General features: G+C 52.5%; 1 protein-coding gene across 25 annotated transcripts in view; it reads left to right on the forward strand.

Annotated features, from left to right (window-relative positions):
• The window catches only part of SEPTIN8 (septin 8), a 54765-nt gene that overhangs the window by 25111 nt on the left and 14523 nt on the right, over nucleotides 1-15131 (forward strand). For 10 of the 25 annotated variants that reach the window (XM_072728624.1, XM_072728625.1, XM_072728627.1 and 7 more), the window contains exon 1: nucleotides 3779-4031. The exons of 7 other annotated variants lie outside the window; for them this stretch is intronic. In XM_072728624.1, coding sequence (XP_072584725.1) covers nucleotides 4002-4031 — 30 coding nt within the window. In that variant the 5' untranslated portion in view covers nucleotides 3779-4001. Of the gene's footprint in view, nucleotides 1-2911; nucleotides 3441-3778; nucleotides 4032-4072; nucleotides 4279-15131 lie in introns of those variants that run through there. 8 more of the 25 variants (XM_072728621.1, XM_072728629.1, XM_072728630.1 and 5 more) reach the window with 4 other exon arrangements.

Genomic DNA, 15131 nt, shown 5'->3' on the forward strand with positions numbered 1-15131 from the left:
ATGCACAAAAAGCTTTCTGGAATGTGTGATGTAATGGTCATTTCTGTGGTCGATTCTGAAAGGTCGTATACAGCTGGTTATTTTCTTGCATGTTACTTTGTAATATTTTAATCTTCCGATACATCTACGAATAAACAATTTTAAGTATTAGAAACAAAATTTTCTCAGACACCTCACTGCAACAGAATAGTCCAAAAACAGACTCAGCAGAGAGGGCTGCTATTTCCCAGCGTCTGCTCTAAACATTTTATGGAATTTTTAGCATATACATGATGGCCAGGATGCAGACCCCATTTCCTAGCTGGGGTTCCGGCCGATAGGATGTAGGCAGAGGTACCATATGGCAGCTTGTGGGTCATTGTTGAGTACTTGATCATTTTCTCTTTATCACCTTCATTGCTTCCTGCTGTCTGGAATGCAGATATCACTATATGAGACCAAGAGATCAAGACCTTTCAAAGCAAAGGGACACAGAAGGTGTGTATAGCATGTCACATCACCTAGACTGCCTTTGTGGATAACATGAGGAAGAAAGAAACTTCTGTCTTGTGGGAGCATTGGAACCGAAGCCTAACTGACCCACAGACCTACACGTATGCATAGAGAAATTTAGACTCTGATAACTATTTGCATTGTAAATCAGTGGGGAAAGACTAAACACCTGGCTTGGCACATGCACAAATCGTCCTTGGACCTAAACGTGACAACAATTTTAAAAACGCTTTGTAAGAAAATGCAAAGGGAATATCTTTATGAATGTGAGAGAGGGAAGGACTTTCTAAAAAGATGTTTTATCGTAAATATCAGAAAGGAAACAATAGGTAAACTATACAACACCAACATTTTACTCTTTAGTATGACAAAAGGAACTATAACAAATGTAAACGACAAGCAACAGTGAAGTCTGTCATGTTCAAGTTCATTGTGGTGCCAGATGTGTATATGGGGTGGGGGCAGAGGAGTGGTCAACTAAGCAGAGAGCTGCATATCCATTCCTTTTTACCTCTCAGATAGTGGCAATGCATATTAGCTTATCAAAATATCTCATAACTTCTACAGAAATCTTTTTTTTTCTTCTTCTTTCAGCATTCATACATACAGTTATTTTATTTCTAACTGTGGGACCATTGTGTGTGTGTGTGTGTGTGTGTGTGTGTGTGTAACATCTATGAACTTCTCCTGGGTGTTTAAGGAACACATGGGAGGGGGATCCCTGGGTGGCTCAGCGGTTTCGCGCCTGCCTTTGGCCCAGGGCGTGATCCTGGGGTCCCGGGATCGAGTCCCGCATCCGGCTCCCGGCATGGAGCCTACTTCTCTCTCTGCCTCTCTCTCTCTCTCTCTATGTCTATCATAAATAAATAAAAATAAATATTAGAAAAAAGGAACACATGGGAATGCTGCCATAAGAAGTAACCCTCTGCTTCATGTGAGAAATGATTGTGGCATTCACCTTTGTGTGCCCACAGGTAACTCTTACTCCTCCCATAGTTTTGGCCAGTAGTGGCATTGGAGGGGAGATGAAGGAAGTGGAGAGGGTGGAGACAGAGGTGGAGGAGGAGAAGAAGAGAGAAAAGGAAGAAGATGAAGAAGGGAAAGGGGAAGAGGAAGAAGAAAGAAAAAGAAATTTGGGGTTTGGGGAGTAGGTGTAAATTCCTCTAGTGAAGTGAACATATCTCAAGAGAAGGAAGTCAGCTGTAATTTGGGTTGTTCCTTCTCATAGCCATCAGCTGGGATTACTACAAGTAGACATTTTGAAACATGCCCAACTAGGAAAAAAAGGATCATTTTAAAGATAATTTAGGGGGTGCCTAGGTGGCTCAATTGGTTAAGCAGCTGCCTTCAGCTCAGGTCATGATCCCAGGGTCCTGGGGTCCAGCCCCTCATGGGAGGGTTCCTGCTCAGCAGGGAGTCTTCTTTTTTTTTTTCTCTCTCTCTCTCTCTCCCTCCCCCCCTCTCTCCACTGCTCATTCTCTCTCTCTCAAATAAATAAATAAATAAATAATCTTTAAAAAAAATAATTTAGGGCAGGTTTCAGAGAGTTGTGATGCAGAAAATGGCATTTGTGACAGATTTCTTACTAATTATGGAGGGAAAAAAAGGAAAGAGTAGATATGGTCTAGGATGGTCAATTCAACATTGATCTCTGTGTGTGCATGTGTAGTCTGTTTGTGTGTGTCTGTGTGTCTGTCTGTCTCTCTCTACTCTGACATTAAGGCCTTTATAGTCTTTTTTTTTTTTTTTTTAAGATTTTATTTCCAAGTCATCTCTACCTGCAATGTGAGGCTCGGACACACAATCTGGAGATCAGGAGTCTGCTGTGTGCTCCACAAACTGATCCAGCCATGTGCCCCAAAGCCTTTATGGCCTAGAGAGAGATTTTATTAAGCATTTTATTTCAAATATAGTTTAAAGCTCCTTACTTATTTTGTCTCATTTAATCCTATGACATAGGTACTCTAATTCTTGTTTTTAGGATGAGGAAGAAGACGAACAGTTAATTGTGTAAGGTTAAAAACTTAGCAAGGGATTAGAAGCAGGATTCCAATCCAGGAGATTTGCCATTGGTACAACTCATTTCCCCACTGCTCTATTGCTTGTGGATAACTACTATGTAGCATGTGAAAACCACCACAGTAGAGGGGAACAAAGGGAACACATTGAGTAGGAAAGGACTACTGGAATCAGTTTAGTTTAGTGACAAGCTACAAATTGGGTGGGAGAGGAAGAGAAAGCCATTTTAGGGTAAGAAATTTACCCACCTGCCTGCAAGCCAGTGGAAGGGTCAGGAAGGGGGCTCATCTTAAATCCAGGTGTGCCAAATCCAGATATGGTCTTTGGACACCTCCTCCCAGCACAAGTTTCTGAGTAGGAAGAACGGGCCACGTTGTTTCTCAGAAGATATTGGGGGTGATGTGGGGGAAGTATGGAAGGTGGAATGACCGGAGAGGAGGCCAATGGAGGAGCAGGAGGCAAATCTTGCCATATTCCCAAAGAGAGAGCGGAAAGGCAGAAAGAAGGGAAAGAAAAAAAAAGCGTTTTAGAGGATTTGGAGCTAGATTTTGTAAGGCTAGTTTAGTCAGTGAAAAGGACCAGAGCTCACTGAAGCCATCGGCTTGCTTTGAAGTGTTGTTTCTCTGAGATTTATGAACATTTTGAGTAGCAAGGTTAGCAGAGAGAATGTGCGTGCCCTGAGACGTGTGGTTCTCTTTGCACAGGGCCCAGATTCCACTGCGACGTCGCCTCCAGTCCCTGGGGCAAGCAGGGTGATGAAACTTGCAATCTAGCGCCTCGACGGTCGAGGTGAAATGAGCATCCTGCGCGTTCGTTGCGCAAGGACTCAACCCGCAGGAATGGAAGGCTGGTCTCTTCCCGGGAAGGCCGCCCGGCCGGACTCGCAGGTCCCGCCCGGGGTCCCGCCCAGGCTCGGATCCGAGCATCAGGTGGGGCCCCGGGCCCGGCCCCGAGCGGCGGCGAGTGCGCCGGTGGTCCCAGGGCACTGGCCGGCTCCGACGGGGTGCAGGCAGCTCGGTGCGCGGACACCCCTGGGCGCTCGCGGCACCCCACGGTCCTCGCCACGAGCCTGCTTCCCAGCGCCCCGCGCTCGGCTGCAGCCCCGCAGAGGCCCCCGTACCCGCGCGCGGCCCCCAGCCCCTGCGCGCCCGACCCCCAGCGCGCGGACTACAAGTCCCAGCAGCCCCCGCAGCCCGCGCCTCCCGCCTCGCCGCGGAGACCCCCGCCGTCCCGCGCGGTCCGGCTGCGCTCGTGGCGGGGCCGGGCGGGGAGGCCGGTCCCGCGGGCGGGGGCGGGGGCGGCTCCGCGACTTCTCCCGCCGCCGCCGCCGCCGCCGCCGCCGCCGCCGCCGCCGAGGGGAGTTTCCAGGAAGTGGCCATATTGGATCCATTCAGCCGCAGCCGCCCGGGCGGAGCGCGTCCCGCAGCCGGCTGGTCCCCGTCGCGGCCCGGGTGCTCGCCCCGGCCCGCCCGCGCGGCGCGGAGCTCGCCATGGCGGCCACTGACCTGGAACGCTTCCCGGTGAGGGCCCTGCTGGGCCGCGGCGCGGGGAGGGCGGCGCGGGGAGGGGGCCGCCCTGCAGCTCCCGGGGCGCCAGGCGGGCTGTCAGCTCCGCGCCGCCGGGCCTCGACGCGGGGCCGGCCTGGGGCCCCCAGAGCGGCCCGGGCTCTGCGCGGCGCCGCGGCGTCGGGGGGCGCCCCCCTGGGCGCGCGGGACGCGGACCCCTTGGCGGCAAGGAGCCAGCGAACACCTACCTGGTTCCAGCCAGGTGCGAGGGCGGGCGGGGGCCCCAGGAGCGGGACGGGGCCAGTCCGGGATCCTCCGGACCCCCGCGGCCCCGGCAGCCAGCGCGCAGGTGCTGTTGGATGGGCACCGCCTGCAAGGATGGAGCCAGAGGCTCCGCGGGGCCCCTCGCAGCAGCCCGGGGTAGTTGCAGACTTGGATCCTGGAGACCTTGGGCCTGCTTTGCCTTCCCCCTCCACTTGTCTCCCCTCCCCACCCCCCACCTAAGCGCCCGGATCCCGGGCTTCGGTGGTCCCGTCTGAGGCAGCCGTTCCCCCAGGAACGGGGAGCGATTCTGCATTCAGCCAAGTGGACGTTCGTCTGGGCCCCGGTCTGGATGTGCCTTCTGCGGGGCTGCCGGCTGGGGTGGGCCCCGCAGGGGTCTCGGCGGGGCTGAGCCCCACCAACAGGCAACTTCCTGAAGATGTTTATAATTCACCTGGGGATGGGGGGGGGCCTTTGGGGGATCGTGTCCGCCCGTCCCCGGGTGTCTAAGGCTGGATCTGGGTGTGTCTGGGAGGCTGGGCTGTGACAGTGAAGGAAGCCGTGTCCTCTTGCCAGCATGTGAGGCCCTGGTCTGCGAGAAGGGGGAGGGGAGGGAGGGAGGGCCCGGGCCGTTGATGGGGGGGGGGGGACGGTGAAATGTTGAATATGTGACTGATAAGGAATTGGTTCTGAGTCTAAATACGGGAGGTAGGACTTATGTAATTAATGCTATAAATACTGTCATCTGAATTTATGCACGTACGTTTCCCCTTTAATCTGAAAATACATTTGTTGGTCTACTTTGCAAATATGCATAAATGAAGCAGAAGCTGTTGGTTTCATAATTTCTAGACTGAGGTGTTTTATTCCCATTGAGGAGGGGGCTCTGTGTCAGTCAAGTAAGTTTAAATATGGGGAGGAGCGGAATCAGAGGTTGGGTGAATCAGAGGCTTACCTCACCCGGGCACTATAAATTGGAATTTATGTACCCAAGGAGGGCAGTCCCTGAATCCTAAGAGACATGCTGATTAGCTGAAGGCCAAGAGATCTGTGAATGTTTGCGCATCTGTGCATGCATGTCTGTGTACATTTTTTGTGCCCAGCTGACCAGAAAGTTATGTCTGAGTCTTGTCTGTGGCCAGAGGTTGCTCTAACAGTTGGTCTTGCTGGTGGGAGCAGTATGTAGGGTAACCGGAATCAGATTGCCTGATATGAATCCTAGGCTACTACTCATTGGCCATGTGACCTTGAGCACATTAGTTAACCCCTCAGTGTTCTTATCTATATAATGGCATGAAAATATTACCTTCCTCCTAGGGTTATGGGGTGGATTCGGTAAGAGAATCCTGGTGAGGTACTTAGAGCACTGTCTGGCACATGGTAAGGATTCCATAAATGACACATGATACCTAGTGCCTGAGTGGATGTGGAAACTGACCCTCTTTGTAAGAAGGCAGCAGAAAATGGGTTTGCTCCATGCCACGGTCCCCTCCCTCGGGCTCCGTTCACTGTATGCCCAGAGATTGTCCTCAGTCCCTGAGCTGAGAAGCCTGATAGCACTGCCTGGGAGGTGGGGTGGAAAGATTCCCTCAGATTCCCCGTGTTGGCGTTTCTGTGAGGATTTCAGGTATTATGTCCTTGGTAGGTCAAGGCACAGAGAGGGGATTGACTCAGGTATGGCTGTACAGCCTGAGCTCAGGGGCCTTGGTTACTGCCAGGTTAAGCTGGCTGAATGGACGCCTTCCACACCCTCTGCACTCTGAGCCGTCAGCCTCCTGGGAGGACTTGCACAGGGTTGATTTGGGTGGAGACCAGGGGTGGGGTTTGGCTCGAATTTAGGAGTCTAGGCTCCATTCTCCTCTCCCGGCTTGTCATCCTGGGAAAATAATTTCTTTTTCTATCTTGCTATAAAATGGGCCCAACCATACTAATATTCTTCAAAGAGTTTGTGGAAGGTTAATTACAGTCAAGGACATGTTTAGAGATACGCTTTGGTGTCTCTCCTGCCTCAGGGTTGACTTTGGTATTAAGTGCTGGCCAGGAGGCTATGATTTGATTGAGCCCCGCCCCCCACCCCTCACCTCAGGCTGGCTTAGTGGTCAACCCGGCACCAGCTGGCCTGGGAACTGTCCCGTCCTGGAGCTTAGATGAGCATATGGAGTTGTACTTCGAGGTCAGTATGTGCTGGGTTCCTATTCCCCGCATGCTATATACAGGCTCAGTAGCCTTTACATCTTGTGGCTAGGCTCTACTCAACCCTAGGTCAGCTGAGGGGTGTTTAGGGTTGATGTCTCCTGGCTGTGCGTGTCTGGGAAGCCCTCCGGGGAGTTTCTGTTGCCTCTTGTCTTCCTTGAGCAGCCAGACTCCTGTGTGCTTTTGCCATGCTCCTCCTTCTTGCTGGGTCCCAGGGTTTCCGGCCCCTAGGGCCATCTCCTGTGTTTCTTCAGTCAGAATCTGATGGGGCAGGGTTCAAACTCCAAGGCAAGGGAGGCTATAGAGTCAGGAGAAGTGGAGCTGTGAGGGGGAGAGGGAAGAAACGTGCAGCATGGCAGCCTCATGCCTGGCATTCCTCCCAGCCAGTCACCCCCCCCACCACCACCATCTCCGCTTTATCCCCAGCACCATCTGTCACTTCCGTTGTCACCCCTGTAATCTTGACACTTCCCCAAGAAGCAGGCTATCCAAGGAGTGCCTATTCTGTCCCTAAAGCAAAAACTGGTGGGAAGGGGTGTGGGAGGCAACTCTCTCGTGCAACAGGGCTCTGTCATGGAGTGGTATCTCCCTGTCCTGGAAAAATGGCCAGGAACCTCCTTGCTGAGCCATTCTGAGAGAGATACGAGAGCTCAGCAAGTGACATCTGTGAAGCTCTCAGTGCCTGGTGGTGGTGAGAGGTCATAAGTGAGCACCACCTGCAAGGCTGTAGCTCTGCCCCACCTCCCTCATGGGCATCATGCCTTGCTCTGGGAGCCAACTTCAGGAAAGTCTGCCTGTGATCTTGTTTGAAATGGGTCAGAGTAGGGAGGCTGGTGGGAAGGGACCAGTGATCCAAGGGAACACACAATAAGGGACTGACCAGGGTAGGGAGAGAGAAGGTGGCAAGAAGGAGCCCAATTACAGTGTCAACAAGATGGGAGAATGGATGAGGGCTGGGAACCTAGGCCTGACTTTTGTCAAAAGCTTTGGGTGGCAGGGAGGGCTCTGGATGTTTTGTGCCACTGGGTTGTGGATGGCAGCAACCTGCACTCCGGTGACGCTGCAGGTGCTGGTCATTGGTTAGTTTAGGTCTGAGACCCAACCCCAGCACCTGAGTAACCCTTGAGATGACAAAGATGGTGAAGCCCTCTGAATTTTGGGCTCCAAGATGGGCTAGGTGGAAGTATGTATTTGGGGCATTAACTACCGTGAATGGCTCTGTGGCTTGGGTCCAGCTGCCAGAAGAAAGCAGCTGCAGGATGACAGAGCAGAGGCCCTGAGGGCTGGCTGGCCTCTGTGTCCCCTGCAGCTTCTCTAACCTTTCTGCGCCTGTGTTGCCAGCATGGGTCTTGGGGTCCCCAGGCATGGCCCCAAAGGTACAAGCTTTGCTAGACAACCAGACATGGAGCTGTACAGGCAAGAGGGATACACATATGACTGGGGAAGGGATGTTTTCCAAGGGCAGCATGCCATCATGATAGAGTCGGAGTGTTCTTTCCTGGAGCCTTCTGTATCTTCAGGACTTACATGAGGAACCATAACTGGGAAGAGGTGATGGAAGACAGGGCAAGGAGCATCTTGGTTGTATCTTTAATTGTCTTGGGTGGTCTTGAGGCAAATTAGGTATTCTTCTCAGAACACATGGCTTCCAGGCAGTTCTTGGTCCCTATCCTGGAAGCCATGTTAGAGGGATAGTGCCAGGGGAGGAGGGAATAAGGACCCATTTTAGATTGTAGGTGCCAGCTACTCTTTGGGGGGAGGTGGGGGCTCTTGGGCTTGGGCCACCTGCAGCCCAGGGTACCAGAGAGGCTTTGGGCATGAACCTAAATCCACTTTCCAGACCTGGTTTGGTGTGAATTCCAGGGTTTGAATCTGATACATTGCATGGCACTGGGGTGAATGAGGCAGGCAGCAGAATGATCATACTGCAGCCCTGAGCTTCCACTGGCCCATGTTGGTATCCTTATATTTCTCCGCCCCTTCCCAGCACCAGCATTATCCTGGGATTGGAGAAGGGGACGGTCACCTTCATTGCCCACATTCTCCCTTCCAAGGATAGGATCTCATTCACTGTGGAACACAGTCTGCTTCCCATCAGTGATGTCCAGACCACTTATGGCTTTTCCTGCTACAAAGCAGTGGGGGCTGTCACTGGAGTCCTGAGCCAAGTGGGAAGGTGTGAATACATGGGTTTCCAGTACCTTCTGAGGTCCAGAGTGCCTTTCCCATGTGCTCCATGGTGGAATGGACCACTCCTTCTCAGCACAACAAAACCCAAGAAGGTGTTGCGTTCTAGACTTGGGGCAAGCTGATTTGGCCCAGAAGCCAATAAGTGTATTTAGCTTCTTAGAAACCTTTATTTTGATGTGAGAAGTGTGAAACAAGCTATCCTATATTGCTAAGTGGCAGCCCTGGCTTTCTATGTGCACAGAATGGGAGGAAAGTGCCCGCTAGTGAGCCAGGGACTCAGAGAGAATGGAGTATAGGGGTCAGGGCATGGGGTGGCCTTAGGCTTCTGGGGGTAGTTTTGCTCCTAAAGTCCCTTTATTTTCCAGGAAGGAGGAGGCGATGACTGGCCTTTTAAGAGTGATGGTGGCCTCCTCCTGGGGCCTAGCTACCATGTTTCCATTGTTGCCACTATGTAGGTTGTTCCTGTCTTCTCCCCAGGTTTTTGTTTTGTTTTGTTGTTGTTGTTGTTGTTGTTTTTGTTGCTGCATTAGGAGAGAAACACTTTTGTTCACAGGTGTCATCTTGACCGTGGATAGGTGAATCCTGCCTCTGTCCTTTCCTCCTGGCCTAGGAGAGCAACATCCCCCGCCCCCCCACATCCCCTTGGTTATTTCCCGTAACCTTTGACCTGGGCTTAGAGGCTTGCTGTGGAATCCTGGGATGTGAGCCTAAGCCTTTCCTGGGAAAATTCCTAGGATTCCTCTCAGACTCAAGGACAGTTGTGCTATGACCACGGGTTCTGGCCAGCGGCCTCTGCTCTGGCTATTTAAGGCCCAGGCTGCTTAGAGTAGCTAGAGCTGGGGGTAGGGTAGTTTGTGCCAGGAACATGGGTGGAGAAGGCCCCCAGTAGAGCGAAGACTCCTGAGTTCATGCTCAACATTAATAGGGCTTCCCTAGGGCTGGGAATAATAGGGCTGGGTCTCTCTTGGGGAGTGGGCTTCCTCTTTGCCTGGTGCTCAGGCCAGTGGATTCTAGGCCTGGGAGCCTGGGGAAAAAGGGTATCTGAAGACTGAAGCCCCAGAGAACTCTTTGGAAGGCCTAAGGGTGGGGATTTACTCTTTGTCCGGGATTCGGGAGCCAAGTACCTGTACAGTAGGGTACCGTTTCTGCTTCCATCCCAACGACCAACCTGCTTTGGGAGTTTGACCTCAGGGTTCTTTATTTACCCATACCTTCTTTGGCTCTGTTGGTTCAGACATTCAGCAGATTTCTAATTTCTTCAGGATAAAATCCTATTCTTGTGTAGGCGTGCCATCAGACATGGTTCCTTCCCAAAACCCACCTCTCTTCCTGGTGAAAGGAGCAGCTCCTTTTGGCTGACAGTTAGGGCTGCTCCAGAGAGCTCAGACAGAGCATTTCCTGGTCAGGAAAAATGACGTCCTAGTTATCCACTGGGCTGCAAAACAAAATGCCATTCTCTACTTTGTTCTGGATAGCCAGGCATGGAGGAACTCGGTGGGCCTGAGCAGTTGTTATTTTGGTTGTTGTCTTTGATGTGCCAAAGAAATGATGACACAGAAGCCTGGGGCCTGGCTCAGGAGCCAAAAGCTTGTTAGTGATTAGAGAGGGGATAATGGCCCTGTGGAGTTTCCCCTGTAGAACTCAAAGCTTCCAACTCTGTTCTGGAGCTTTGAGAACACAGTTAGACCCTCCTGAGCCAGCACCCAGGACCTGGGGGTACACATGGGGCAAGAAGTGGGCCCGCTCCTCCCCAGGGTCTGAGCTGAGTTATGTAGCTGAAGACTCTTAGTGGGGAGCTCTTGCTTGCGAGTCTCCATGCCCCAAGAGTGAAGACTTGTGTGTGTTGTCCTTCCAGCTCACTCTCCTCCCAGGTGCCATGTTGCAGACTGTCAGGCCATGTACCAGGTACAACCCCTACAATAGCTTGTGTTGGGCCCCATGGTCTTCTCGATTTGTACTGGTTGCCAACCTTTAAAAATGAGAAGTTGCATGTAAAAATCAGGATCTGTGGATTCTCGTGAAAAATTGTAAGATTTGGACGTCCTAGGCCTCTATTCCCACAGTTGGCTGGAGTTGCAGTACCACGGCCGCTGCAGCCCGAGCACAGGCTCAGCCATTCCCACCTCTCCCTGCGGGACCCTGCACTCAGCCAAGTCAGCAGGTCTCAGCCAGCGGGCCGTGGAGTGATGTGCTTGGAAGCATGGCTTTTGCAGGCATCTTGTCTCCATTCAGATCCTGGCTTTACCCTCCTGAGCGGTGTGGTCATGGGCAAATTACTTAATCTTTCGGAGCCTCAGTTGTCTCATCTGTTTGATGGAGGTGGTGAGACTACCTCACAGGGCTGATGCACGGACAAAATGACACTCAGAGCCGCATGTGGTGAGCTCTTGGTAACCGTTATGTATGGTTATCCTTGTCATTTCTCTACTTTTTCTTCTTTGCCCATTGACATTACCTGCTTGGCTTCTCTAGCCCTTTGAATTTAAGCTGCGTTAGATGGAGCCCCCAAGGTCTAGGATCTGGTGTCCTCATTTTTTTTCTTGGCAGCCCTCCCAGTGCCTGGCTCATGCAGCAGATGGGCCCGGTGCATGGGTGCTGGGTGACTGAATGAAGGAGTCGGGAGCCTTGTAAGTACAGACAGGGCAGACGGTATAGCACAGTGGTTTGGGGCAAGCGCTTGGTTACTCTCAAACCCTGGCTCTGCCCCAATTTGTTATGTAGCGTCTGTGCACCTCAGTTTACTGGCCTATAAAATGGGGATAATGGTGTCTGCCACACAGGGTGGGGAAGGACTCTGTTGGAGCCTGTAAACCACTTGGCTTAGTTCATACCAAGTGGTCCTCAGTGAGGTGTTGGGGCATCATTTGACATTATTCCTTCCAAAGGTTGTAAATACTGAGCCAGTTTCCTTGGCACACTTTCTCCTTCCCTGTCCTTACTTTCTTTGCTTTCTCCCTGTTCCTCTGTGTTTAGATTTTTACTTTGCAAACCCTAGCAGTCAGGATGTTCTCAGTTGCAAGTACTGGATAGGCCCACTCAACTAGCTGAAGCAGTAAAGGAGGGGAATATGGCCAGGGGTAAAGGGAAAAGCCCAGAAATAGAGCAGAAACTGGCTTTCTCTCTTCTGTGATTTTCTTGGCACTGCCGTCCTTGAGTGGGCTTCAATGTTGTGCTAGCTCCTTGGTTGTACAATGGTCATATGGTCATATGGGTTGAGCCTGGGTCACTTGCCTATACCTGAGATAGTCATGGGATCATGCTGATTGGCCCAGGGCTCTCAGGACCTACCCTTAGAGTTGGAGTTGAGGTCTTACCTGCAAATTGCAGGGCATTTTCAGAGTCACCAGGTAGCCATTGGGAGATCTAAAGTTTCTTTCTGAGTTGTGTTAATGAGACATGCCAGTGATACTTTGGGGACTGCTAGCTCCTCCTAGGCTGGGTCAGCAGAGACACCGGTTCAGGGACCTTGGAGTGAGCAGTATACCCAGGATCACATGTTGTTGATGCCAAACATAGGATCAGAGAGGTTGGCCTTAGTGACAGTCACACCACAGTAGACCAGGAAGTCAGATCAGTCTCCCAAGACCAGGGAACAACAGTCTGGCCTCATCAGGACCAGTAGCCATTCTTCTGTGTGTGTGCATGTATGTGTATGCACACCCCAGAGATCGACATTCCCATGGTCCCTGAGGCTCCTGAGCAGGCATTGATTGCTCCAGGTCTATGGTCCCTGGAGTGACAGAGTGCAGCCTGGGCAAGAGTCTGGGAACAAGCTCCTCCCTATACTCCACACCCTTTTCCAGAGAGAGAGAGCTGAGTTGTGTGGGTGAAGGCAGCCAGGGCTAGCTGAGCCAGGACAGGTGGACTTTTGTGAGAACCCCCCCGCCACTACCTGCACCTCATTGCTGCGCTTAGCCTTTGGAGCCTGGAACTGTGAGAAAGTGGGGAAACTCAGAAACAGGATGGCCTCTATTTCTGTGCAAGTACTCTGCAGCTGAGTGTGCGCGCGCGTGTGTGGTTTCCAGACGCAGCTGACTGGGTGGGTTTTGGCGGCAGGCTACAGGATGTTGGATTGCATCCTGATTGTGTCACCCTTGGAAGAAGAGGATGAATAAACACATAGCCTTCTCTGCAAGCACAGCACGCCTTATATTTTGGAGATTTGCAGTCTCGCCTGAGAAGAAACATGCTCTAGACTAACTGTTCTGTCCTCCATTTGATCCTTAAGCTGCGATGAGCAGGTGGAGCCGAGACTACATAATGCAGCTCTGTGTGAGGTGGGCAGATGCCCCTGGGTGCCATAGCGGTTGAAGACAGCGTTCAGTGGTTTATAAATGGCAGCGTTGTGTGGCACGTTGGGCATACTGGTGGGAGGGTGGGAAGAGCGGAAAGCCTGACCTCCCCCAGCCTGCAGTCAGCCTCAAGGAACTTCTAGAAGAGTTGGAAAACCAGGATGCATAAAATAAGGACAACGAATAGTGCAGGGAAATGGGGACACAGCCAAGGGAGGGGTGTGGAATATAATAGTAGAGCCGGGTCAGAGCAGGTGCCAGGGAAAAGGGAGAATGAGCTGTGGAGCCCAGACAGAGGGACCAGTCGGAAGAATGAATTCAGAGGTAAACTGGCTGACTCTGTAAGGAAGGCCTCAGACTATGAAGGGCCTAGAATGCCACACTGTGGGTTTGGACTTGACCCAGCACATCCTATGCTTTCTTTACTGTTTTTGATGTAGGTCCCAGTGAGAGGAAGCTGCCTTTGGGGCCTCTTTGTCTGGCTATGTTTGCAGCCCAGGGGGGAGCCTAGGCTTGAGTGGGGAGGTTGTAACAGGATCCCATGGGGCTAGGGGATATGGGGAAAGGGTCAACTGTAGGAACAGAGGCTCCGTAGAGAGAGGGTTATCAGAGAGCAGGTTTTGGGGTAATACTGACTTGTTTGAGGGGGTAGCACAACTGCCCAGGGGGTCCACGTGGAGTCTTGGCTGCCAGCACATGAACCTGGCCGTCATCATCAATGAAATGCTGCAGTGGCTGAGCCAGGGTGTGGGGTGAGGGGAGAGAGACAGGCATTATTGGTCAAGGAGGTTAAGGTCAAGTATGTGTGTCTGGGGGCTCTGGTTGAGAGGAAAGAATGGTTGGAGGGGTTCTGGCTGAGGCAACAGCCTGTGGCTACTAAGAAGTCAGAGAGGGCTCAGGTGCTGAGCAGATGCCTCTGTAGGAGGGCAGGCAGCCAGGGCCTACTGTCTGGTATCCACATTGGTGTGAGGGCTGACGCTGTCCTGCTCTGTAGCTCCTAGGGCTGCCTTCATCTAGGCCTTTGTCCTCCCCTCTGGAGCTGAGGGGAGGACAGAAGGATGGGACTCACACCCTTGGCCCTTCCCTGGCCTTGTCCTTTCTAGTGGGCAGTTAAGGCAGAGGGCCTCAAGAATAGAGGGGATGTGTTTCTGCCCAACATGGAGTTGTTAGAAGCCTGCCCTCACGACAGCCAAAGCTGGAAAGGCTGAGCCTGGGAACCTTCCCTTGGAGGACAGCATTTTATCCCCATTCCCAGGGAAGCAGAGAAATTATCTGCACAAATTGGAGTCTGACTTTGACCCTCTCCTTCGGGTCTTGGTGGTTTCTTTTTATAGCGCTGTGGGCCAGCTCCACTAGCCCCAGCTCACTCGGGACCTGCTGCCTGCCTCTCTCCTGAGGCCAGGCCTCCATTTTTTCATCTAGAATCCTCTGTCCAAACAACCAGGGTTGGGGTGGGTGTGGGAGGGTGGCATGAGCCAGAGCCTGGGAGTCCCTATAGAACACCACCAAGGCAGGAGAGTGAGGCCTCAATCACAGTGCCTCAGAGACTAGCCCTGAGACCCAGTTGGTAGGTGTGAGGGAGCACTGGCCCTGTTATCAGGGCCCATTTGTGTACTCCATGGTTGGGTGCCTTGGGAGCAAGGGGTGCATGTGGGGAACTGTGAGCCTGGCCCAATGGGGGAGGGCCCTCTGATGGAGAATAGGTGTGAAGGGGTCAGGCCAGACCTGCCTCTGTTTGAATCTTGCTTCAGTAGGAGTGTCTGTGAGGTCTGGGAGAGAGCTGCCAAAACATACACACTATCCAGTCTTGGCCTCTTGAAATCTTAATTTAAGATCCAGGGACCATCTGGGGCCTCTTCTTGGGCAGGAGAACAGGTGTACCCTCCAAGGTAGCAAGTAGGGTAGATGGTTCCCTGGGCCATCTGTGCCTGGAGATGTCCCAGGCCCAGGCATTGCTTGCCAGCCCAGGTAGAAAAGAGGCATGGGTGAAGGCCCTTTTCTGGGCTGGAAACAGGCCCTGGGGTACATTGGGCTTCCTCTGTGGAACCTCTTCCTGGAGTTGGAACTTTGGTGCGCTCACACTGTGTCCTGAGATTTGCTGAGAATTCAGACAAGTTGGGGGGCAGACATCACTGGGGTTGGGCCTCTCCCCACGTGGCCCCTCTTCCCCAGTGAGCTC

Source organism: Vulpes vulpes, chromosome 12, assembly GCF_048418805.1.
Source record: "Vulpes vulpes isolate BD-2025 chromosome 12, VulVul3, whole genome shotgun sequence".
Lineage (NCBI taxonomy): Eukaryota > Metazoa > Chordata > Mammalia > Carnivora > Canidae > Vulpes > Vulpes vulpes.